Source organism: Amblyomma mixtum, chromosome 4 (assembly GCF_055824585.1).
Source record: "Amblyomma mixtum isolate Tamu chromosome 4, ASM5582458v1, whole genome shotgun sequence".
In the NCBI taxonomy this organism is placed as follows: Eukaryota; Metazoa; Arthropoda; class Arachnida; order Ixodida; family Ixodidae; genus Amblyomma; species Amblyomma mixtum.
Genome location: NC_143015.1, coordinates 129,374,258 through 129,401,379, shown reverse-complemented (window position 1 = coordinate 129,401,379; position 27,122 = coordinate 129,374,258). Strand labels below are relative to the sequence as shown.

Below are 27,122 nucleotides of genomic sequence, written 5' to 3'. Positions count from 1 at the left end.
AATGAGGAAATAGAGCATTACTTCTCTGTTCAGTTTTCGGGTATGCTTTTCGTTTTCACAGACGCATCAGCTGCCGAGAAGAAACCAAAGGGCGATGGTGAGTGGTCGTAGTTTGATGTGTTTCCAAGGGGTTATCCGCTTATTCCCCCCCCCCTCTCTCTTTCTCACCTTTTACTTGACCGGGTAAACATAAGTTTGACAGCTTAGGAGGTTTCCTTGCATATTCGCAATTGCCGGAAAAATGTGTTGTATGCGTTCACGTTGTGATGTGACATGGACATGAGCTCAAACAGCCCTTACAAAAATTTCTTTAGACAGTCGAGATTAAAAATTTCTTTAGACATTCGATAAACTATCCATAGTTGTGTATATAGTCTTTCTATAGACAAATCCTACGGATTAGCTTGGGTTATTGGGGTTTAACGTCCCAAAGCGACTAAGGCTATGAGAGACGCCGTAGTGGAGGGCTCCGGCATAACTTCGAGCACCTGGGGTTCTTTAACGTGCACTGACATCGCACAGTACACGGGCCTCTAGGATTTCGCCTCCGGTCGCCCCGGCAGGGATCGAACCCCGTTTTTCGGGTCAGCAGCCGAGCGCCGTAACCACTGAGCCACCGTGGCGGGGCCCTACGGACTAGTCTATGGGCAATAAACACCCTGTAGGCAGTCTATGGAGAATCTATAGATTTTCGGCTACGCACTCTCAATAGACTTTTATCTGTAGACAGTCTATAGACTATGAATAGACAAAAGGGAGTAACTATTTGATGGTAGTAGAATCTATGAGAAATCTATAGACCATTTTTATAGGCACCGTGGCGGCAAGGTAAGCTTGATAAGTTCACACTAAAGGCTAACTGAAGTTGAGCTGTGTCAATAGATTACCGTATTCTAGCCACAAAGAGGCCACTTTAAGTGAAAATTGAGCTTTTATAAGTTCACAGAGGCCAAAAAAAAATGAAATACAGGTGTCGCCATCTCCGGCCGACTTAGCAAGTGAACAGCGATGCTTCGACACTTTTTTTTTTGCGGATCTCAGAGGCTGCGCTGCACCTCCATGTACTTCAAAACGAGGATCACGGAGTGTTTTTCGGCGCAGACTTCACTAGTTTGAATCGGGTGGCGGGAAAGTTTTAAACACAAAATCAAATTTCTTAGTTAAAGGAATACACTTGCGCAAAGGGATTGAAGAAGAAAACGAAAGAGACGTGAGGACAGGACAGAGCGCAAACTTCCAACTGGTTTTTATTTCTGAGACAACCGCTGCTTATGTAGCAATGTGAAATCAGTTATCACAGGCATGACACGTAAACACGTGCGCACTCAACCAGCAAAAGCAAGGAGGAAAAATTGGCGGTGGTTTAGCTCTGGTTAAACCTGGAGGATTGCGAAAGCAACGAGAAGAGAAAGAGAGGCGATGGAGAGCGCGCGGCAGCGGCGGCGGCCCCGGCACGCTAGCTGTGCGCCGCTACTGCGCATGTGCAACTGGCGAGTGCGGCGGCGGCACCTCTTCCAAAGCTGCATGCGGCCTATGAGAGACGCCATAGATGAGGTTTCTAGGACTATTACGAGCATCTGGCGACACTGAGGACAGCTTCATTCAATTAATATTCGTAGTAAAAATTGATTTTATGGCTCTTTCTCGGTGCGTTAACGTTTGACCTGCAGCAAAAGGGCATTTCCCGCCGAGAATATTTGCTTTAAAAATCTTTCCGCTAATCGTTTCTAACTGGTGACTTCCTTACAGAAAGGGGACGTGTTGCAACCGATTGAAGTGAATGGCAATCTAGCGTAGCCTCTGAGATCCGTGCAAAAAAAACCCTCATGACGTCATTGCAGTTTGCTTGCGGAATCGGCCGGGGATGGCGACACCTTCATTTCGGTTTTTGGTCACTTTCTAGATTATAAAAGCTCCGTATTTTGCGAGAGTACTCGCTTCTATTTGTTTTTTTACTTGTCCTCGGTTTCCCTTCAAAGTGAGCAGAACACGAGCATGCTAGCCGGGATTTTATGTCCCGCGATTCTGAGCTCAGCAGCAGAATGTCTCAGCCAGAGAGCCACCCAGCTGGGCGTTACAAATCGATAGTCAATCTATTAAGGTCGCCTTCAATTTGATTTGTGTCCTTTTGAAAACCGTGCCTGCTGTGTACTGGGTATCCGACGGTCTGAGGTTACGACCCGTGGAGTTCGCGCTCTAGAAGAAGAAAGTGTGTTGAAACTGTGTGCTCGAATAATCTATGAACGTTACTCCCGCTGTGATGGGCAGAACTGAGCTCAGGTCGAAGCAAATACACACGTCACGCCGTAATGGCGAACCTGCTGCAGAATTCGAGCAGCGCGACAGGCGCTACATTGTTTCTTCTGCTATTTGTTTTTTACAGGGGATGAGCCCAAGTCTCCCGCACCTGCAAAGAAGGAAAAGAGTGGTGAGTCGTCGATGAATATATTCTAATGACACCCGTGTAAAGTAAACGTTCTTTTTTTTTTTTTGCTGTGTTAAGCGCTAGCTCTTTCCTAAAAAAATTGCGCGCACTTTGGCAACTAAAGTGTTGAGAGGCGAAAGCCGAGGACGCTATGCCGTGACGGCTTCCGGTCCATGTGACGTCACAGCGTCCCCGTGGCTATATCGATACCTAAATTATACGTCTTTCGGGGATCTTAAGTGTTAATTACGCTTGATTACGCATTTTCCATCTCATTTGACACAAATCCGACGTTTTTCCGACCATTCTGTGACAATTTTCACCATGCCCTGACGACTTCCGGTGGATGTGACGTCACACCGTTCCCGTGGCTATATCGACGTCTGCGCTATTTCGACATTTTTACCTATAATTAATTAATTCATCTACAGTCATTAAATTGGCTTCTAGGTTCGTTTTTTCCTCCTCTATCTTAAGCAACCATTCGCTTTCTCCTATCTTTTTTAGTTAAAGAACCCCAGGTGGTCGAAATTTCCGGAGCCCTCCACTACGGCGTCTCTCATAGCCTTAGTCGCTTTGGGACGTTAATCCCCATAAACCAACCAACCAACCTTTTTTAGTTCCCGAGTTAACACGTGTTAAGCTCTGCCAAAGGTGTGACACCCTCTGATAACGGACGACAGTATGAGCCATTAAAGGCTTTCGCCTTTATTGGCTCATACTGTCGTCAGTTAGCAGAGGGTGTCACACCTTTGGCAGAGTTTAACTGCGTGACACCCTCTGCTAACGGACGACAGTATGAGCCACTCTGCCAAAGGTGTGACACCCTCTGCTAACGGACGACAGTATGAGCCACTCTGCCAAAGCTGTGACACCCTCTGCTAACGGACGACAGTATGAGCCACTCTGCCAAAGCTGTGACACCCTCTGCTAACGGACGACAGTATGAGCCATTAAAGGCTTTCGCCTTAACCCGCCACGGTGGCTCAGTGGTTATGGCGCTCGGCTGCTGACCCGAAAGACGCGGGTTTGATCCCGGCCGCGGCAGCCGAATTTTGATGAAGGCGAAATTCTACAGGCCCGTGTGCTGTGCGATGTCAGTGCACGTTAAAGAACCCCAGGCGGTCGAAATTATCCGGAGCCCTTCACTACGGCGTCCCTCATATATCCTGAGTTGCTTTGGGAAGTTAAAGCCCAATAAACCAATAAACCTTTCGCCTTAAAAAATGTGGCGTCAGCGGCGCCGTCCGCATACCTTGTGGGCACCGTCCGGGCTCGAAGGGTGCCTTCTTTGGAGCATCCTCCAAAGGGAGCATTATTCCCTGGGTGCATATCAGGCACCCACCGGTAAAGGTGCATCTCTCACCTACGAACCCAGTACGTCCCGCATACGCGCCTAATGCGTTAACCCTTTGGCCTCCGTTGCAACGTTGCGATGGCCTACAGGCCAGAACATACACTCTAATATATCAGCTCTAATACGTCTCTATTTTGTTCGTGATAAGAAGCCTGCTAACGCTTCATCATTCGGGTTACAAATTCGTAACCTTCCTGCGATTTTTTTACGACAGGAGCTTATCGGAGTAAAGCGGCTAGTTAGGCTAGTTAGGAATGGCAGATGACTGAAAGATAGTTACTGCGCTAAGAGACGTTGACACATCACGAAACGAACTGGACGTTCGCATGTTCAGCTCGTTTGGTGTTTTGTCAACGTATTGTACTGCAGTAAGCTTCTTAAAATCATGAGCTGCTTATGGGAGCCCAACGTCGAGTATTTCTGTAACTGAAGCCCTTTGTAGCCGTAGAAATCAGCAAGCCAAGCCAAGAGAGAGGAAAGAAAGAAAAAAAATTCAGGGGGCACTTTGGCTCTGTAAAGTGCTGCAAGGCGAAAGCGTTTCCTAACGCACTGTGTGTGTTTTTTTTATTATTTTTTCATGTTTCATTTCTATTTTATTTCGTTTGTATTCTTTTTTATTTATTTTTTATTTCGCTTTATTTATGAAACCCATGCATTCACTAAATGCGCCTTTATTCATGCCCAAACTCTGAGCCTTCGTGCCGGAGTGGTAGCGTCTCACTTCAAATGCCAAATTCCCTAGTTCGATGCCCAGCCTCGACAGAGTTTCTTTTTAAGTAGAGACGCCGAAACGCGGACACAATTGCTAACATTCCTTGGTAACAACAGTATGAGGCATTAAAGGCTTTCGCCTTAAAATACTTGCTTCATGTCACCCCGAGCAGATCGGCGGCAAGTCAAAGCAGGTTGAACCAAGAGCCAAGCTAAAACAACAGAAAGGAAAGAAAAGAGCGAAGAGACAGAAGAGAGGAGAGGAATGAACGAGCTGAGAGAGAGGAGAGAGAGAAAGGAGAAGAGAAAAAGCAGATGCCAGACATCGACGAGGGAGAAGCAGAAGAAGAGAAAGAAAAAACAAAGCGCCTTGTCCATATTCGTTCTTCGTTCGTCCTGTTCACTCTTGCGCCTTGTATCATCGAGTCATGCACCAACTCGCCCAACAGTCGATTCTTCTGAACCTCGGGTGGGTTCGAGCGGAAGACAGGCTTGACCAAGTCTCGGAACAGAATTGGCCCACCTCGAAAACTGGAGTTGGCCTTGCCCCGAAAATTTGAAAATTGAGTTGACCAATGTTCCAAACCGTGCTTTCGCACGATATTTCGTGCTTAGCCGTTCTAAATTGCCAGTCTTTTGATCGCTGCGATCTCCCGCCAATAGACTTTTGAGCCCGTTGTAGATGCCTGGAATTAATATGAAAGGAATAGTCGCAAGGTTCGATTTCATGCATGACTTAGGTACAGCTGTATGCTTGTGTAGGCTCAGGTTTTCGTTATTACTACTCAATTTTGAATCTGAATGAACAAGTCCCCAGAAAAGAGTTAAAAATTACTGTCTATCTTTTTGGAGACAAAAGCATGCTGTGTGTGGAAACCAGACTTAGAACATTTTAATCTAGAAAGAAGTGAATAATTTTAATGCAAACGAATTTTGAACGGAAGCTCAGTAACTTCATAACCCTTTGCGGCATCGCGTCCACTTTTTTGGACGCTACATTTAAAAGTTTTTTTTTTTTTCGAAGCGACTCGCGCTTTTTGACAAAGTTAGTGACGCCGTCAACATTTCAAATCCTTGACGGTGAAAAAATGGTAGCTAAGATTTGTGCTTGGAAAAAAGAATCACTTTTCAAAAACAAGAAATAAAGATTGGCGTTGCGAAGTTGCACGGTGCGCCAGTATGGGCTGTCTGGTCCTGTAACTGTTTTCTCCTCTCACGCAGAGGATATAATGTTTAACTAAATGACACTGTAGCTGAGTTTTCGTTATGGAAGCATTTTCGAAGTTTGGAATTTTAAAGTTTGGCATTGATTACATAACTCATCTGGCAAAACTCCAAGAAAACACAAATATTCTTCAGACCCGACATAAAGAAATGTGGTTTGTACACACCCCGAGAACCTCCTATGATGAACAATCTCTATCTTATACACTACCTTCGCTGTTAAACTTACTAGACCGACAAAATTTTGATCCCTCCAGAAACCGAGACTGTCGCATTAAACGTTTTTGTCAACTTCTTCATTTGCAACACTAAACCATGCCTTCCTATTCGCCTAATTTTGTTCACTAATGTTGCTTATGTGTGTTGATTTATCTGTATTACCTTTTGTTGCTTCTCCGATTGATTGCCGTCTTGTTTCATTCTGTATTACCCGTTGCTTTGTGATATTTTTTCATTTTTGTGTAAGACTGGCCGTCATCCTGCTGTCATGCCAACTAACAAGGGGTCGGGACCTCGTCAAGCTGCTCGAGCTTTTAGTCCCGTACTCCTCCTTTTCTAAGGAAATAAAATGATTGATTGATTGATTGATTGATTGATTGATTGATTGGTTGATTGATTGATTGATTGATTGATTGATTGATTGATCGATTGATTGATTGATTGAATGATAATGAAAATAATGAACTTAGCATGCGTTTGCTTTTGAATAGGGCTAGCTGCAATTCTATGAGCATGGAAATGGGCGGCGTGTTGTTTATGTGAGCTGTTCGTGTTATTTACGTGAAAGGGGGGTTGCAAATATATATACGCTCACAAATTTTCAGACTTTTTCCCGATAGTACAACATAGCAGTATAACATGATAATGGGTGTCAGAAAGGTTTAGTGTTGCACGCAGGGCGTGACATAAACGCTCCTCCGAGAACGTTGCCTTGGGTGCGCGGCAGCGCTGTAAGGCGTGGTGTCTCGGGGTACCCTAAGGTGTCACGTGTAGACCATATAGAGGGAAGCAGTCGTATTATTTGGCGGATCATCCTTTTAATTTGCCTCACCAATTGGGACTTCGTGCACAGCGTGCCGAGTGTGAATTGTGCGGACAGCATACAGAGAACGTTAAATAGATGGCTGCCACGCAAAGTTGTAGCGTGTAATTTGCTTCGAAACTGCGTGAAAACATTGTGACATACTCTAGTGGGGAACTTGGTGTCATCAGAGCCGAGTTTTGTTTGAGACAGTGAAACGATTTAGAGTAAAATTGAACATGGAAAAATAGTTAAATAAGAAGTGGAACGGTGAAAATGAAAATGGAATACTCAGGTCGGATAAATTAACTCAGTAATTAATGCCCGCATATCAACCTCTAGACTGAGTTTGCGATGCGCCCACCAGATACGTGGGGATGTCAAGGTACTAACTTGATGTGAGGTGGTTAGCTCGTGCACTTGATGTGCACTGCATGACATTTTCAATTTTCGGTAGCATGGAGTACCTTGATGGCACCATTATCATCTTCATTTGTATTGTAATACGTACAATAATTAATAATAATAATTAATACTAATTAATTAATTGTAACGACGAAGAAGTTCCTATTCAGGCGAAGACGACGACGAACTTCTGACCGTTGTATTGAGAGGCATTGCCATTGCTTTGTGTGTGCTCTCGGTGCTCGACCTCTGTGTCTACGGACCGCCGGCGCTCAGTACCTCTAACCATCCCAGTACCCATCTTACATAATAATTAATAGTTAATAGTTAATTAATTAATAATTAATAATTTGTATGTACTGTATTTTCGCTGTATTGCTCTCATTTTTTCTCCTGCCAAGGTTCTCCAGCAGAAAGGCTTTCGCATTTTATGGGCACCATAATTTAACAATTATTCATTGATTATTGATTGATCATCAGTCTGATCTACGTTCACTGCAGAATAAAGGCATTTCCCATGTCCAACCAACCCTGTCCTGCGCTATATGTGTATACCTTATTCCAGCTGACTTTCTAATCTCATATAACCTAAATAAAGCGATCGGCAATTTTAATAAGGCTTTTCAACAATAGTTTACATCGCATACTTGAAACTACGTTTTGATTTCATTCTCTCAAAGCTTCTAATGTGTTCCATTTGCGTAGCGTTGCGTTCAGTTTACGTTCAATGCCACCCACTTGAACTGTAATGAGTTTCCAGTGCGTTTACAATGCGAAGTTTTGCTTGCTTCTGCTGTACCGCGGCTTTCGTGTTCGCGCCATCTTTGTTTATGCTGAAAATTGGACCTTTTCTTTCTAACTTCAGATGCACCAGGCCGCAAGGAAACGAAACCAAAATTAAGTGGTAAGTGCAGGTGCTTATGTTCATGCATGTGTAACTGCGGGAACCGCGTATACACTCTCGCACACGCACGCGCTGCTGACGGAGTTTGCCAAGGCACGTGGATAGATTTAACTACTGAGCGTACGTTTTTTGCCGTTGGCGTCCCCAGAAGAACGGCCGTCCGTCTGTGTGTATTCAATTGAGACAGTTTGTTGGGATAGTTGTGGGTGGTTAACAGTGTATGAAATGAACGGACGAGCGCAGCTTTAGCATAGCCTGAACCGCGTTCCGCTACGTTTATTCGCTTTATTTCAAACGAAAATCCATTTACAACGGCACAGTACGCACAGTGTTCTAGGACCCATAGCCAGAGGCTAGTTTCGGGTCCATCACAATAATGTACAATTTAAATGCGGCACGCGAAACGACACATGTGTTCATAAAGTAAAAGTCACATTCTCAACAATTTAGAGATAAACAAGAACAAGCGTACACAATACACACATCCTCACAAAAAGAAAAACAATACACCATAACTTTACATATTCGTCAGGAACGTTTTCAAAGATTGCACAAAGTTTCTTTTCAGTTTAATATCGTCAGGTATACCATTCCAAATCAAAACTCCACTGAACTCTATTAGTCTTTGCCCGTAACTATTGCGACACACTGGTAAGCTGAAATGTTTTCCACTAGCCGCCCTAGTTTCCCTTTTAAGCCTGATAAATATGCTATGTTGAAGTGGGACATTAATTTGTAAGATTTGGTGAATTGTCTTCGCTACCTTTAAAGTGAATATGGAATGAAAAGGCAGAATACGGGTTGTCTTAAAGAGCGGTTTGCTAGAGTCAGATAATTTTGAAGAAGTAATAATTTTTACCGCTCTCTTCTGCAATCGGATTACAGGTTCTAGATATGTAGGATACGTGTTACCCCATGACTCTATGCAATACATTAGTTGGCTCTGTATAAAAGCCAAGTAGAGTATGCGAAGGATTGAAAAATCGAAACATTCTCGCGCTTGCAATAAAACATGACATCCATAAGCTAACTTTGTGCAAACCTGTTTTACGGGCCCCCATTTCCCCTTGCGCAGTGACAAATATGCCCTCCCGGAACTATTTGCGCACGCGTAGATAACTCAACGCGGAAACAGAATACGCGTCTTCTTATGCTAAAACTTGATTAATTTCTGATAAAACACCGAAATTAGATACCCCTGCCAAATTCATGTACGCTCGCGGGAACCACTTGCCGTTACGCGTTACTAAATCTCACCTCATATATGGGGGGGGGGGGCGCTCAAAAGGACGAAAAGGTAGAAGGAGAGACACACAGTGTGCGCATTGAGTCTTTTTTTTTTTGCGCATTCGTCTTTTTGAACACTTTCTCGTCATATCATGCAGAACCAACTAGCCCGGATCTTAACGCTTCTTAAATCCCATGCCACTTGATCCCTGCTAAACATCGGCTATTTCCTGTAACGTAATCCAGCGTGACCACTTTGAGCCAAGCATACGCCTCTTTGAATACCACCGTATTGAATGTAAGCTGAAAGTTAATCAGAGAGCGGGGGGAGGTCGGCTGCTGTAACAGTTTCTGGCCTGCTACGGGGACAGAGTAAAAGGGGAAACGACAGAAATGGGACATAAGGGAGGACGAGAGATGATACAGTGGGCGACACTCTTGGTGCTCATGTTTTCCCGACTTGCTTGAATTTCCGTTTTTCTGAAGTTTTTAAAGTCCGTTTTCTCTCAACTGATCAAAATATTGTTAGCCTTCAGTAAACGCCTATTACGCCGGCCGGTTGCCAAGTAAATTGGTAAATTGGTTTTTGAGGGAAGGAAATGGCGCAGTATCTGTCTCACATATCTCGGCGTACACCTGAACCGCGCCGTAACGCGAAGGAAGGAAGATGGGAGTGAACGAAGAAAGCGAGAAAGGGGTGCCGTAGTGGAGGTCTCCGGAATAATTTCGACCACCTGGGGATCTTTAACGTGCACTGACATCGCACAGCACACGGACGCCTTTTGCGTTTCGCCTCCATCGAAACGCGGCCGCCGCGGTCGGGTTCAAACCCGGGTACTCCGGCTCGGTAGACGAAGTGCAAATGCTTCTTTCAGGAACTTTGGGAATATACTTCCTATTTATGAGCATGAAAGGTGCTGTCCCGAGCCGCTTGGAATGATCTCATTGGGGTCACCCTGAAACTGTGGTCACCCCCCAAGCTGTGTTCAAACAGCTTTTTCTCCACCCTCCCTTTTCACTTTCTGTTCTGTTCAAACGATCTGGTTTCTAACCCTTTTTAGCCCGTTGGTTTACTTTTTGACCAGGTATATAAAAACCTTGGCGTGATTTAAGGACGCGTAAAATGACAGGTATGGTGCAAAAACATAAAGAAAGTGTTTACACTGCCATGCGCAATTATGTGGAGTTCCCGCATTCGTTCGGGCGTTCGCAAGATGTTGCCACACTGCCTGGTTAGTGTGCGATAGTTTTGTGCTTCTTACTGAACGGAATTACAACAGTAACTATTTACTGCACTGCGCTTTACTTTCATGCTTGCGCTCATTCGTTTACGTCTGTCCCTCGTGTACAGCCAGGGGCCCGACAGGCCTGATGAAGATGACCTTATAAAAAAAAATTAACTGCCGATCAATGCGATTCATACGGTCGATCATGCGTTAGCATTTGTACACCCTCCCCGTACGCCGTATCCCCTACTCACTCTCCTCGCACGTCGATTGTTATTGGTGACCGCGGCCTCCCTCAATTCGTCGTTTTCCACCCACTTCCCTGTCCTACTTCCGTTTTTCTTCTGTCCCCTGAAAGTGAAGGGAGGGATTTTGCTCCCTCTCCCTTCACTTTACCTCCTCTCCACCGAGGCCTCACACGTGAACGCTAATGCCGGACACCGTTTGCGATAATGAGCGTTATAATGCTAACGCATTAAAGAAACGTGTGCTTCGCTCTCCTGTGCCATTTCTTCCAGCGCTCAGGTTCCTGTTAATGTTCGCTTAGTCTCGATTTACACATATCTGACTTTTTTGGCGGGAAAAAATATTTTCAGGTATTGTTCCCAGCAAAGCATGGCTGTCGAAAGATTAAGACACGCGGTGTTTCGGGCCTAAATTTCTATATTCAGTGTTACAGCTACAGCAGCTATGAAGGGAGTGCGCCCTTTAGAGGTTCCGGCTATTAATGGTTGTCGTCGTGGCTCAAGACTAAACCGTCCACAAGGCAACAGCCTACCAGTCCTTTGAAATTAAAGCACCAGGGGGATGCCATAATGAATTTTACTTCGACGCATAGACATTTTGGAAACAAGCACTGAAGGGAGGGGTCAGATCACTTCCCGATTTCCGAGATCTCTTAAGTTTCAGTTGACTTGTCGCTCGGTTAAAGCAGCTTCGTTTGGTTGGATATGAATCGTACAGCCGTTCGACAGTCCACGTAGCTATTGGATATAAAAATGGCTTCCGCGCTATAAGAATGCTGCTTACGTAATGTCGGTTTTCCGAATCGTTTCAGGGTACTTCCAAAGTCCCCTGGTTCTGTTTTATCAGACTGTTACTTCCCAATACTCGGGAGCTTTTGCGTATACCCGTTTAGAGAACGAAGAGGGGACGCACCAAAACGCTGAACTAGGTAGGTTTTTTTTTTGTATTAGGCGCCGTTGACGTGCTTTTAGTTACATTATTCTGTAACAGTTCGATTTTTTCTTCTAACTCGTGCTTTTCTCGTCTCTTTGAAGTGTTCAACTTCTTACTTGTTGTTATTTATATTTACTTTGCCTTTTTCCAGAGGAACCCAATCTCCCTTCAAAACCAGCGGACGGTGAGCGTGGTTGCACTTTTTAAGCACTGTATATCTTTGTTACGCATCCATGGCGTCACATTCACGCTTTATTATACCTTTCACATAAAATCTGTTCGTGAATAGCTAGTATTTGTGAATTGGTGAATCGCAGTGGAAAATGACAGAGTAGCTGAGGCGCTCGTCGTTCACGAATCCTGCAATCACTCCTGACCTGTCAGTTCGGTAGGCCAGGTTTTGATAATCCGCATAAAAGTCTCACGTGATAGCAATTATGACAAATCGCACTGTTGCTTTCGCACATAGGAACCCAATTAACTATTAACTCTTCTTTCACATATCGCAACCACCACTGATCCTGATAAATATTTTAATCTTATATCTTCAGTAACTACTGCTTAACTCTTTGCGTACATTTTAATTTTATTTGTTCATGGTCTCCTTTTTTGCAGAGTAGGTTATTAAAATTATTTTTGCATTAGAGTTCTGTTTGTATAATTTTAATACTGCAGTAATTTTCACTCTTTGCTGCGCTGCCATACTCTTGATTCTTTTGCTTATTTATGTCATGCTAAGTGTTCTTTTTGGTTTTGTTGTTTTATATTTGTGGGTTTGTTTTATTTTGATTAATTTGCTGCCCCCCCCTATGAAAGGCCCCCCCCCCTATGAAAGGGCATAAATAAATAAATGCAATGCCCTTTCGAGGGCCTTTAGGGGTATTCTGTATAAATAAATAAATATAAATAAAAAAGTCATGATCGCCATAGCGATAGGCCCTGGACAACCTTAGAGTCATACTTTAAGGAATGCTGCGAACCTCACCGCACACCCTCTCATGTTCAGCCGTGAAGGCACCCGAGACACCTAAGAGCGCCCCAGACCATCCACTAAAGCCGGCACTCAAGAGGCGAGACTCGCTGACAATAGCGCACAAGGGAGACCAAGGTGGAGCCTCCAAGGGCACCGAGAAGCAGGCCGACGGCAAAGGCGGACCCGAAGCCGGCGCCAAGGATCACAAGGTCAAGTTCGGATACGAGCAGGTGCGCACGCTTCCTCCCGAGAAGAAGCGTAACAAGCACGACTTCAACGAGTTCGTCGAAGACCAGCTGGGCAGGATGAGCAGCAAGCCCACGTCGCAGAAGGAGTCCAAGGAGCTCCTGGAGACCATGATGAAGGAGGCCGAAGCAGCCAAGGCCAAGGACGAGAAGCGAAACCTGGAGCCGAAGTTCGAAGATGCGCTGGAGGAGGTTCCTACGAAAGCGGCAGGAAAAGCAGCAACCGGCAAGAGTGTCGCCGGGTGGGTGGCCAGTCCTGAGGAAAAGCAGGAGTACAAAAAATTTCAAGACATGCTTCATAGCAAAGGTGCAGGCAAGCCGGGAGATGACGGCGCCAAGGCCAAGGTCACAGCTCAAAAGGATGCTGCGAGCGCGAAGGAGACGGGTGCGAAGGCTGAAGCCAAGTCAGAAGACAAGAGTAAGACCAAGGAACAAGACCAGAAGAAACCAGAAGGCGGTAAACCAGCGGGAGACAAGAAGGGAGAGAAAACAGAAACCAAGCCGCCTCCTGGTGAGAAGAGGAGTGAAGGTCCACCGGGAGGTGCCAAGCCAGGCGAAAGGCCAGCAGTTGCTGCAGCGGCTACCGGTCCTGGACCAGCCCGCCGTCCATCACGAGAGGGCGCTGAGGTCAAGAAGTCGAGCTCCTGGTGCAAAACGCTCCGACACTTCTTCCGTCGCAAGCCGGCGGACGAGGAGAGTTCGGACGAGGCAAGGATCCCTTACCGCGAGATGGACGAAGAGTTCATCGAATGCGTCGAAGACTTCGGCGCCGGCGGTGAAGTGGGCGGGCAAGACAAGAGGCCCGCAGGTGCAGCAGGTGGCGCAGCAGCTGCCGCCACTGAAGCGCCTCCGAGACAGTACAAATTAAACGCCTGCGCGCTGGTCACATCAGGCTTCGTGATATTCATCGTTCTGCTCGCCATCTTGCTCTCGGGGGACCTGTTCGATGACCTGGACAATAGTGTGCCCACGTTCAACATCGACACGGGCAATGTGATAAATGTCTTAGACAGCGTTGGCTTTCTGGGAGCCGGCATGAACTCTTCGATTATGGGGAAACCTGGATCCTGGAGGCCGCTTCTGGAGAAGCCGGCCAACGACAGTCTCGTGTTGCTGCTGAGGGGGCTGGCGCCGGCCGTGCTGAGGTTCGCGGGGCACGAGACTGACCACTTCTACTTCGTGGACGGACAGGATGACGACGATTCTGCCACTGGCGGGAAAGGGAATCACAGCAGGTCGGACGAAGGAGGATTGCAGGCCTCGCGAGGCAAGTATGTGCATGGCTGTGCAGACTGGTTCTTGTGCATGTGCGGGCAACATGGAAGGGAACATTTGTTTTGCATTCCGGAATCAAAACTACTTTTAGTTTGACGCTCTAAGCCAAATGTGGGTGAAGTGGGTCTAACTGAGCCCCTTAAGCATTTAGATGAATGATTAGTTCGCAAGGGTGACTAACTATGGCTGATGTCCCTTTGCATCTAATTCGTAAGGGAATAACTGTTGCCCTTTGGGGCATTGATGGACACTAAGGACTAATCCCTGTAGCTCGTTTCCACCTCCCTGGCTCACTATGCACTGAACTTGCAAGTGCGTTCAGAGACCATGCACCCGATGGAACCAATTAAAAAAAGCTCAAATTAAAACCCGACAAGAAGTTAAGAAGTGTGCGCAAGAAGTCAAACAAAAAAAAAACTAACTGGCCCACCTTAATTCCTGTATTTAAAAAAGTAGGCCTACCACTGACAGCTAGGGAGCTACCGCAGAATATTTTACGGGGAATAGCAACGCTGTGGACCGTGAGGCAAACCGTAGTAGAGGGCTTCGGATTTATTTCGCCCGATTGGAGTTCCTTAAAGGGACGCCGAGGAGAAATTGAAGCTTTTTTCAATAATTACCGCTTTATAGAGACAGACGCGAGTTTCAGATCTTATGACATAGCGAATGCCAAAAAGCACATAGGAATTAGGAAAGCTCAGGAGAGGCCATCGCTATCCGAACTGCACGCCAGAAACTGTGCCGGAAGTCAGGTGCTTTATCAAGGAGTACTGGGAGATTTGACCGACGGTGCAGTCAGTAGCAGTCAGTAGTAACGTTCGGTGCTGCAGCGTCGTCTGCTGCATTGTCTACTGCGCATGCGCAAGCGCTCTGAGATGAAAGTCAAATGAGGGGGAGCCTTTACGTCTGGCTTCAAAAAAGGTGACGTAACGACCTCTTCTGAAAAAAAATAAATACAGGTATCGTTACAATCGAACGTATTCGCAACCAAACTGCAATGCTGCCGATACAGTTCTTGGCGCGGATCACGGAGTCCCCTCTAGTCTTGACGTTACGAGTTGAATCGAGTGGATAAAGAATTTTAAATTCAATTTTCTTGGCAATAAATGCGTATTTTGGTGCTGAACAAATATCAGAACACACAGAAAGAACCGCAGAGTCTGCTTTTACTTGAAATAGAAAAATGAGGTGGAGTTATGCTCTGCATACCTTTAACGTGCATTTAGATACCAACACGTGGTCTTCGTAGCATTTCGCCTTCATGCAAAGGCGGCTACTGCGGCCTGTGATTGTTTCCATACCAGCTGTGTTCCATAGTTGTCTTGGGAGTCGCTATGGACTGACGCTTGTGAAGTGTTGTCGGTATTGTTAGCACTGCGGTTAATTTGCTGTCGCTTAGCCGCTACCACTCGCTTGTGGTTCAGAGCATACATTACTAAATTGTGGTCTCGGCCGGTCCAGATAATGTTTAGGAGAGGTGGATGGTGAGAGGGCTGATTTTTTCTCCAAGGAACAAGTGAGATTCAAGTAATACGACACATCTGAATGTTTATTGTAACTGAGCCGGTTCGTACTATTGGGGACTAAAGTTTGCTGGACGTGAGTTCTTGAAAAAACGTTTATTATAGCTTCATATCCCAATTCAGTCGCCTGATATTGTTACCAGAGGAAGGAACATTTAGGCCTTTAATACCTTCATACAATATCTGGCGACTGGATAACGACGTGGACCTACGGTAAACGTTTTTCCAAGATCTCGCGTCCCGCGAACTTTTGTCACCGATAGTGCATGTCCCGCCAATATGAAAGGTAACAACCAGTTTCCACAGAAGAACTAATTATGAAATTAATTCTTCACTTAAGTTGAAAATGGCTTTTGGGTATTACGTGCCAAGAAGAAAACTTACTAGAAGTAATGAAAGCCTGCTAGTCACCCATACGTATAGAGTAATCATTGATTGAATGCTCAAACCTGGTTCCCTTCTGTGCTGGAGTTACCTGAACTTGCACGAGACGCCAGTTTGAAATGAATGCAAAACACAAGGAAGTAATACGTAATACGACGCTAAGAACAGACCAAAAGCAGTTCTGACTGAACAGACTTTTGAGGCAGCAAATACTTTCTGTGCGAAAACATTACTAGTCCCATTGAGAGAAAAGCCGGCGGCTTGTGTGCATACGTGTGTACTCGCATATGTACTTGCATAGAGAATCCGAGCGATGGCAAGAAATGTAGGCTGACGTGATTAAGCGACCGTATGACGCGCACAGCAAGCCGAGCACCTTCCCTTCAGACAATCCTGTGCATGTCGCTCATCTATATACGTATACTCGCCACTGGCAGACCTTCATGGGACGCCAGTTTTCTAGTGATGCAAAACTATCGATAGTACTATCGATACTATCGATAGTACTATCGATACTACTTTCGATAGTCGTATCGATACTACTTGTTATATATAGTCACGCGTATATATAGTTCCGTGTCACCGAGCTCTGCGAACGTTCTCCACGTAAAGTTGCTGGATAAAATGTTAGCTTGCGAAGTCCTGGTTGCGAATCATGTGTGCGAAAAGCATTTCTGCCGCGTTTACGTCAGCAAGACGACGTCTGCACTGCACGATAGTGTCGTGTAAGTTAGCACAACTTGCGCTGCTTGTTCTTTCATCGGATGCAGTTCCAGGTATTTTTCCGAACCTTCCCAGTGCACGTTAAAGAACCACAATGCATAATATCAGTATTGTTACTATCAATACGCTTACCATTGACAGTTTCACTATCGATAGTCTTGCTATCGATGGCGGTACTATCGCTAGTAATACTATCGATAGTAGAATCGATAGTATAACTATCGATAGTAGACTATCGATAATATTATCGATAGTCTATCGATAGTAGCACTATCGATAGTTTTTTACACTATCGGTAGTTTCAATAAAACTATCGATACTACCGATAGTCAGTTTTCCGATAGTTTTGCATCACTACAGTTTTCCCAACAATCGTAACAAATTTGTGACGCAACCGTTTATCGTACAGCGTTCTGGGTGACGTCATACGATTTCTCGTTGCAAATAACTTGCATTTGGTAGTCAAGTTGGAGGCTAGCTTGCGACAGGGATTTGAACCAACGACATATGGATCTTCAATTTTATGCGGTCCCAGCCTTTCGTATCAAAATTGCGATGCAACCGGGTGGCGTCATACACGCTCGTGCGTGTGTACATAAACTCAAAACTTCAATGCATGTAGAAAAATTACGCGTAAACCATGCACCCAGGAAGAGTAATGTTTCCTCATTTCCACACGTAAGCAGTCTGAAGTATCTCTGCCAATTTTTTTTAGTCTGTTGTTTGTCTTATAGTTCTTTACGTGTCCTTGTTCACGCTTGTAAAGTTATGGTTAGCGTCTTTCATCTCGTTATTTCCAAGTCTTAAGTTGAGTGCTCGCACAATCTCATATTTTTTATGTTTACGTGTTTTTGCTAGTTTGGCGTTTACAAATTCTTAATGAACAGCATAAATCGCTCTTCGCTATGTAGCAGTCGCATTAAATAATGCCGCTGTAATGATTCAGTGCGTTGCAGTTTTTTGTTTATTAATGCCACAGCCTTCGCTCTTCATAAAAGAGCTTGAAGGTGTCGGAGGACCTTTGTCCAGTCATGAATCAATCCCACTACGTATCAGAGCAAATCTCGATCTATTCATTCGGAGGGGAAAAAAAAGAAAATGAAGGCGAGGGATGCAGAAGTGAGACGAACTCGGGCGCTGAATTGCGAGCAGTTTCATTTTTAGCTGTCTACAAGCAAATTTTTTATTTATTTATTTATTTATTTATTTTTATTAGAGATACTATCATTCTGGTCTGGACCAAGATAGGAGTGACACAAGGTACAGATTACAAAGGCGGAACACGACAAACAAAACACCAGCACCATCCAGTCGGTGCCAAGTTTTAACATTTCAATAAATGGAACTGACCTCTAAGCAACAAATAAACATGCGCAAAAATCTCGCTGCAACGAAACAGAAAACAATGTGAAAACACCATGCCCAACACAAATGCAAGGCGCATTATATCAGGCACTATACCAACAAATCACGAACTCCAGCAGAGAACACATCCCCACCCGATGCAAGCACCAAATTCTCTGGCAGTCTGTTCCATTCTCTCGCTGTGGACAGGAAGAAGGAATGCTTGTAGCAGTGCTTAGAAAACTTTTGTTCTTTTACATGTCTGCAATATTTACCCCGAATCATACGTGAAGTAGTTTCACTTATGTATTGCTGCTTATCGATATGTACCATGTTGTTCATAATCTTATAGAAAAGAGTCTTTTTTGTTTCCGGCGACATTGAAGAGGGCGCAAGTTCGCTAAAGTGTAAAGTGGGGTTACCTGATCTTGTCTTCGGAAGCGAGAATAGATAAAGCGAAGTGCACGTCGCTGCACTCGCTCCAGTTCAGCTGCAAGTGTTTGAGTGTAGGGATCCCACACCTCACACGCATATTCCATTATCGGGCGTACGAGCATCTTATAAGCCGTAAGTTTGGTATCCTGTGTAGCATGCTTAAGTGACCGCCTAATCAATCCTAATCTTTTATTTGCTTTAGCAACAATGTTATGTACGTAAGTGTTCCAACGCAGGTCTGAAGTAATATAAAGAATGTAAAGGCAGCGACGAGGCGTGCTTTTATTGCCGGCGGCGTATGCTTAAATGTCTAGTTGAACGTCCTTGCGGGATACAGTTGGTTCATTTCGAGGAAAAATAAGACTGCGCAAATATGACAAGGACAAGGGGCAAACGAACGAATAAGACATCACGGGCACCCGCGGTGTCGCATTCTTATTTATTTATTTATTTAAATACCCTAAAGGCCCAAGTGGGCATTACATAGGGGGGGAGGGCATGAAAACAACACAATACAGATTATTGGCACACAGTAGTTAACAAATACAAAGAATAACTATATACAAATTGCAAGTACACATCACTGCAGTCGCTGAAAGATACATAGGTTGAGCGTATAAGACAATGCTTCGACAATACTGAAAATATCACTGTGAATTTTTTAGGCCAAGGTGCGATGAAAGTTTTGTTTGGAAATGTGATAGCTCAGTTTCAGAAACTATGTCAGCCGGTAACGAGTTCCACTCTGCCATAGATAATAGTAAGGGGGATGTTTGATATTTCAGTGTTCGTGCGAAGATGGGTTGCACTTTGTGGGAATGATCAGACCGGGATGAAACATGATGGGCAGGGGCGATGCGATCAGCTGTGAACGGGGAGCCATCGTAGTACAAGGAATGAAAAAACGATAAACGAGAGAACTTGCGTCGAGTGATAAGGTCGGGAATACTGATAGTTTGCTTCAATAATGACACACTTTCATACGGTGAGTATGAAGAAAGGATGAACCTGACAGCTTTATTTTGCACAGACTCAAGACGGTTAATTAATGAAACGCTACTTGGACTCCATATTAAAGATGCGTATTCTAAAGCTGACCTTATGAGTGTAGTATACGCGCGAAGCTTTGTCTCGGGGTTGGCAAGATATAGACGACGTTTGATGAGTCCCAGTTTCTTAAATGCTTTGTTTGTGATGTGATTTATGTGGGTGTTCCAGCTTAAATCAGCACTGAGATAAACACCTAGGTACTTAAAACAATCCGTTCTTTCAACTGTATTCTCATTAATTGTGTAGACATTAGAAGGTATATTAGTGCGCGTGGAAAAGGTCATCAACTTTGTTTTTTTGATATTAATTTCCATCTGCCATAGCTGGCACCATTCATTTAGGCGCACTAAGTCGGTCTGTAGAATAACTGCATCAAGGGGGGTGACTATCCTTCTATAGATCACGCAGTCGTCAGCGAACAGTCGCACGTTAGATGATATGTTAGATGCTATGTCATTAATGTAAATTAAAAATAGTAATGGCCCTAAAACGGATCCCTGTGGGACTCCCGATATGACTCGTGAACTGCTCGATGAATACTCTTTAATTTTGACGCTTTGGGAGCGATTACTTAGGAATTCTCCGATCCAACGGATGATATCGCGATGCAGTTGTAGGTTGTTAATTTTCTGCATTAGTCTTATGTGGGGAACGCGATCGAAAGCTTTTGAAAAATCTATAAATATGGCATCAGTATATATTAATTCGTGTACCGATTCATGAAGATCTGTTAAGAGCTCAAATAGCTGTGTTTGACAGGACTTTTTTTGCCTAAAGCCATGCTGGTTAGCAATAAGCAACTTATTAGCGTTTAGGTGGGTCATTATGTTTGAAAAGAGGATATGTTCAAGCAACTTGCAACAAATAGATGTTAGTGATATGGGGCGATAATTTTCCGGTGACGTGCTATCACCGGATTTAAAAACTGGGCTGACGTTTGCGGTTTTCCAGTCATCGGGAATGCATCCTGTATCTAAAGACTGCTGAAATATTAAAGTTAATAAGGCAGCCGACACGTGCGCGGTAAGTTTAAGAAGTTTGGTATTGATACCGTCTGGACCAGGGCTACAATTAAGTGGAAGTCGCTCAATAGCTCGGGCAACACCAGCTGCGCTAATGATGATTGGTTCTGATGGATGAAACAGTAACGGTTGTTGAGGTTCACGGTAATTAAAAGGCACTGATTCGGTTGTAAAGGTATCTGTAAAATGCTTGTTGAATAGGTCAAGCATTGCCTCTGGAGGTGCCACACGTCCGTCCGCATCTTTCAATACTGGTATCTCATGGCTGCCCTTAGGGTTTATCACTTGCCAGAATTTTGCAGGGTTGGTTCTTAACAAGTCGGGTAAAGTGTGGTTAAAAAATTTGTTTTTAGCCTTCTTTATGGCGATTTCGGTCGTAGCAGATACGTCTTTGTACTGTTGCCAGGCGCTGTCAGAGTTAACTTCCTTAGCTCTGCGGTACACTCTTTTCTTTTTGTTTAGACACTTCTTAACATCTTTTGTGAACCAGGGGGAGTCAGTTCTTGTTTTGACGTGTATTTTTGGGATGCAGGCATGCTCGATTTCCTTCAACTTATCGCGAAATAACAACCAATTTTCGTTTGCCGTGCGAGTTACAAAGGCGGTTTGAAAAGTATGCGCGAAGTCTCTTAGCATGCGGTTCATTTTTTCATGATCGCATTTCGGGTAGTTTAGGATGCATTTGGTCGTAATAAGCTTGGCAGGAACGTACATGGGTACTAAACTGTGGACGAATCTGTGATCGCTTATCTCTTCGAGTACGTAGGTGCGGGAATGAGTAGGAAGGTTAGTAAATAACAGATCTAGAACGTGATCACCTCGGGTGGGCTCCTGTACCAGCTGAGTTAAATGAAACGCTGTCATTGTATCAAGCAGGCGGGAACATTCATGGCGATTCGATCCGGAAGTGACAGATGACGTTTTCCAGTTAATAGCGGAATAATTGAAGTCGCCTCCTAACAGTACAATGCTTTGGGGGTATGTAGCGAAAATGTATTCTAGTGCATCGTGCAGGTGATCGACAAAATCGGGAAGACTGTTTGGAGGCCGGTAGCATGCACCTATGACATATGTGACACCTTTGAGCCGAACCATGACCCACAGCAGCTCAAGACACGTTTCAAAGGCGACAGGACATGGCTGATAATCGCTCCGTATGGCGATCATTACGCCTCCTCCCCTACCCTCTTTCCTGTCTTTTCGAAAAACAGTTAGGTCCACAGGAAGTGATAGTTCGCTGTTGGAAACGTCGGGCGTTAGCCATGTCTCGGTGCCAAGAATGATGTCTGGAGAGCACGTAAAAATTATGCCTTTCACGGTGTCAAGTTTGGGAACAATGCTGCGGAAGTTTGCAAGAAGCACAGAAATTTCTCGAAGCTTGCCGGATGACCACTTGCTTTGAGTTTCCGGTCATTTAGGACTGCGCGCTTCTTGTTCGAATACCTTCACAACTTGTTCCAAAGCGGGGTCATATTTGTAGGTTGCACCACGTAACTGCAGCTTATTAAACCGAATAGTGAATCGCTCATTTTCCTCCCGAATACTTTTTGCATAATCCCTCAGTTTTTTTCGTTGTAGTTGGATTTTGGGTGAAAAATCTTCTTCCAACCACATTTTGGGCACGACATCTTTTAGGTTGAATGCATTCCGCCTTCTGCCCTTGTCATATTCGCGCAGTCTTATTTTTCCTTAGAAAGGTCATTTGTTTCGCCAGCAACACAAAAGGTGCCGAGCTTTCGCATTGAGGACGAAACCTTTCAGATTCCACAATTTCACTCGTGTTGCTCGCTGCCTCGAATGACAAAGTTATCAAACTTTCGTCGGTCAGCCTTCAGGATAAACAGTGCGTTACAAGCAAACTACCTTGCCGCCATCAGTGAAGGATGTCCTTGGAGTGTTCGCACGGTCCCCGAACCTATCGTCCCTGCATCTCCCACTGCGGCCGACTTGCTACTCTCAGCTGTTTTGCGGAATAGTCAGAACAGTGGGGCGAGAATTCGCTGTTTGCGATACTCCATCTAGTTGCGGAAAGCCCCATGTAGGTCGGAGCGGGAGATGAGTTTAAGATGGGTTAAGCGCGGATCGTGGGAACGATGTCGACGGTGTACTATCAGACGGAATAGAAAACGAACCGTGAAAGTGACTTTCAGACTTTACTGAAGGGCAACTTGCAGACAGACAATGTTGAGCCCGATAAGCGGGGTATGCCGCGTTTAGTTCACCCATAATAGTCGTATTAAGCAGCCACCTGTGCTGATGGAAACTACTGAACAGCGGCAACATATGGGGCGGAAGAGAAGAAGAAAGACACATGTTCTTCTCTTTCGTTCGGTCTGTAAGCGCTGTTCAGTCGTTTTCATCAACATGAATCAACTACCCGAACTAAGTCGTCTTCTGTCTTTGCTAAGTGCTTCGATTCCTTTAAATGTGCTTATCTTAAAGAGTCAATACAACTCAGTCCAATTTTTGTTCATAGAATCGATTCTGCGACTCTTTCTAGATATGTTCATGTTTTTACGGCTGCAAAGGATGCAGCTATTGCTGAGTAAATGGCATTTAAAATTTCTCCTACCACTGGATTCAAACTCGTGACGTCTGCACCAAAAAGGTTTCCTTCAGTAGCGCTTTGAGGTGAATGGCGGTGTAGTGTAGTGTAGCCTCTAGGATCTTCGAAAAAGGCAATCCTGACGTCACTGAAGTTTAGTTGCGAAGTCAGCCGGTGCTAGAGACACCTGAATTTCATTTTCTCGCCTTTTCTAGCTTATAAAAGTTCTGTGGTAAATGGTAGAGCGTCGTTGTCGTCTGAGTGCGGTAATCTATCATACAGGCCAACTCCAGTTAATTCTCAGTGGCTCTTTAATATTTTTTCTCCACTCATATCGAGTCTTGCAGTGTCCAATCAATCAATCAATCAATCAATCAACCAATCAATCAATCAATCAACCAATCAATCAATCAACCAATTAGTTAATTAATTAATTAATCCCATCATGACTGCTTCGAAATTCGGCAGCCAGCGTGTTGTCGCCCTTTCATGCATGCTTTCTGCATAATGGATGGCCCCGCATAAGTTGTTCACCAAAGTCAAAATTTTTCACTCCTAAGGGCATACCGTCGCAGCCACCTTTCCATCGCGGTGGCTGAGTGAGCATGGGGCGCATCATAGCCCAGTGTTGGTCTGACAGGTTGAAATTCGTTCGTCGGTAAACTTACCACAAACGCAGCATTCCCTTTTTGCTCTTAGTGCGTTATCATTAAGCCTACACTGCGATTTGATTTTGCCACTGTCTGTCTGCGTCTCCCCGTACTGACAGGCGAGTCACATAGGTCACGTGACCGTGCGACGTCATCGCAACCTGCCCACCGTGACGGGTGGCAGTTCAATTAATGATTGGTCGCGAGAGATGCTCGGGACGAGCAACCTGGGCTTCACAAGCCTCACCAGTGGTAGCACCTGTCATCGCGGGGCAGTGGCGCATCGTTTAACTGCTTCACTAATGAACTATGAGAGAGAGAGAGAAAGAAATATTTTATTTTCTTTCAACTGAAAGTGGAAGACAAGGCAAAAGGCATGGAGCCGGACAAGGCCTCGTCTCCCGTATGAAATTCGCAGTGGGCAGCTTCAATACATATACAGGTTTTCCTCCTGTTGAAACGGTGTACATAATGACAGAAGAAAAATAAAATACATATAAACACAGAATGATGGCTATAGAATAAAGAAACTTCCGCGGTGAAGCAACACAAAAAAACTTAGGTTTCGCGACAACACATTTTAGTGAAGACATGAATTAGCGTTCGTGATGGATGACACTGACAGAAAACCGGGGAAAATTTACAAAAACCAAAGGTTTGCATATGCCTTACGGGTACCTATATGTATAAATTATCTTCAGTGATCTGTAAAAATTCTTTATATGTTGATTTGAATGACTTAAACGCTAGCGTAAAATCAATGTAGCGTCCATGGCGGTTAAGTATCTTTATTACTTGATAATCAATATCCTGTTTACCATAATTAGTTCTAATTATTTTAGTTGTATGTGTATGAGTTCGGAAGCTGTAGTGTGGCGACCTACCTGAAAGTGATTTGAGGACTCCCAGAGATCTGTGTGTGTAAAGTCAAGAATTCTCATTTTTTCCACACTCATATTACCCTTTTCAAGCGTACCAGGGAGTACGAATTACAAAGAGTAGAATGGGCAAGGAAAAGAAATAAAAGTAAAATTGCCCACATAGGAATTACAGCGAGATCTCGTTAGTTCGACCTTCCGGTTTAAGCGAACAGATACTATGGTCCACGCCTCATTTATTAAAGAGGCTACCACTAATGTGACCTTCGTATAATTCGAACAACCTTTCGGTCTCTATGGAGTTATATTAACGAGAGTCGACTACTCTAAACCTGATTAGTCAGTGGGTGCTTTTTCCTGGCTTGCGACAGGTGCACTGAGTAAAAAGAAATGCTTACATCCCAGCTCCGCGGACCCCGGAAAATATCAATTAGGGCTATTTTGCTGGCGACATATAGAGATCAGGAAGCGGTTATGTAAGCAGCAAGGAACACGCGACCGGTCCTGTACAAGCCTGTTTGGTCGCTCCCTGCAATTAACATTTCTTTTTTTGTTGTTTCGTTTTCGTGTCCTGCTTTTATCTCTGGCCGTAGCCGAGCCGACCAAAATCCGAGGGCTTTGGGCGTGTCTCATACCCTATGCGCAGCACTGCCTGCGCGATATAGAGTGAATTCCGCTCCCTGTTTCACGCGTGGTATAGCCTCAGCTATGCAGCCGGTGTCCCCGTAGCTTGCGCGGGGAGCTTTTTAACTAACGTTCCGCATACGAGATACTTGAACTTGTTTTACTAAGTCGTTTTCGTTTCTCTATTGTTATGGCCTCTTTTCGGCCCTTACGAAACGCTGCACTGGCGACAAGGGTTTGCCACATTCTTGCCGAGTGAATAATTCGAATCCTGTCTTGTCCGTGGCGCCACAGGCGCAGAACGCCAGAGGGCGGTTGCATGTCTTTGTGTTGGTGTGCATGCGTTTTTTATGTATCTAATGGTTTTCCAAGAACCGACAACCGCTTTCTTTTTTTTTTCTTCGGGCTAGTCAACCCATTCGGCGAACTTAGCTCTAAGCCTGCTCCCGTAGCTGCTGAGAATTCTAATCCTGGAATTCTGGGTCGGCAAGCTTACTCATTGGGAGGAACTAATCAATTAAGAATTCGTGTCGGAGCGAAGTGGTAGGTAGCACGCGAAACGGGGTCGGAAACTTTTCTTTTCCTTGTTATTTTTTGAGCCTGATATAATTACCTGCGAAAATCAGTGCAGCTTTAGTCGGCCTAGTTTTCCCTTGATCACTGTACGCGCGTGAGCCTACTGACTATAAGCGTAATTGACCTTTCCGTGGCGAATGCAAAGCACAGTGAAAGAAAAGGCGGCCCACGCAGGACGCTTGGGCACTTAAGATAATGAGTCTACACTCACATTAAGTCGATGGCTCGACCAGTTGACCGCGGCTGACAGTAACGAGACCCGGGCTCCCAGTAATCAAGCTCAGTGCCATCTTAAGCGCGGCGCGGTTGCCGTTTCCATTCAAGAGAGTAACTCATGTCCGAACACTGTACCGCACCGTCGCCTCCAGCAGCCTTTCTTTTAGCAGCCTGCAGCTAATATAGAGCGCTAATAAAAACTAGCGACTGCGAACGGGCCTCACTCTCTAGGCCAGCTTTTACGAAAGATGTAACTCCGTGTAGATGTGGTAGATTGGATGTTGGTTGAGGGTTAATGATTTGTTACGTGCCAAATCAGCATTTTGAGTTAAGAAGAATGCCGTTGTTGGAGGGCTCGAGATTAGGGTCGACTACATGAGATCCTTTAACGTGCACTGAAATCTCAGTGTGCGCTTTTGTGCATAGCCTCCACTGATGTGTGGTCGCCCCGGCTGGGATCGAATTCGCGACCTGCGCTCCGCGTCTAAGAGCCAGAACCATAGAGCGATTTTTGAACTGTAGGTTGTGGCATAGGAAGTTTCGTAAGCTTATACAACTTTCTTACATCTGGTTCTAAGTGTTTTTAGGGCGTAGACTGATGGCACTCCATCGCACGAGTAGATCGATACTACACTCACTACGCATGCGCACTTTATCTACGGCAGCCATGATGATTGTAGTTATACTTGTACTATCACTATGTCTAGGCATGTGGCCTCTGCTCAATCCCACTTCCGGCCAATGTGGGACCTCTGGTTTCTTAGCCCACGTGGGTTCCTTTAATTGGTGCCATGTCTGCTCTAATGCAGACAGCGTGGCCACATTGAGGCAAACACCGTGTCTAGGCACACTAGACTTTGTGACGGGCGCTTTCGCGTCTCCTCTTAGCAGACTTGTGTCGCAGTTAACAATGATTGCGCTTCAAGAAACGAATGTGAAAAGTCTGGTTACATTACTTTGCTGGGTATAAATCACAGAGT

General features: G+C 44.9%; 1 protein-coding gene across 1 annotated transcript in view; it reads left to right on the top strand.

The window, feature by feature from the left end:
- Nucleotides 1–27,122, top strand: part of LOC149348201 (uncharacterized) — a 44,681-nt gene that overhangs the window by 11,421 nt on the left and 6,138 nt on the right. Inside the window, exons 5-8 of the mRNA XM_089541702.1 lie at nucleotides 62–97; nucleotides 2,384–2,428; nucleotides 12,686–13,204; nucleotides 13,250–14,168. Of these exons, the coding sequence (XP_089397828.1) occupies nucleotides 62–97; nucleotides 2,384–2,428; nucleotides 12,686–13,204; nucleotides 13,250–14,168 (1,519 nt within the window). The remainder of the gene's footprint in view (nucleotides 1–61; nucleotides 98–2,383; nucleotides 2,429–12,685; nucleotides 13,205–13,249; nucleotides 14,169–27,122) is intronic.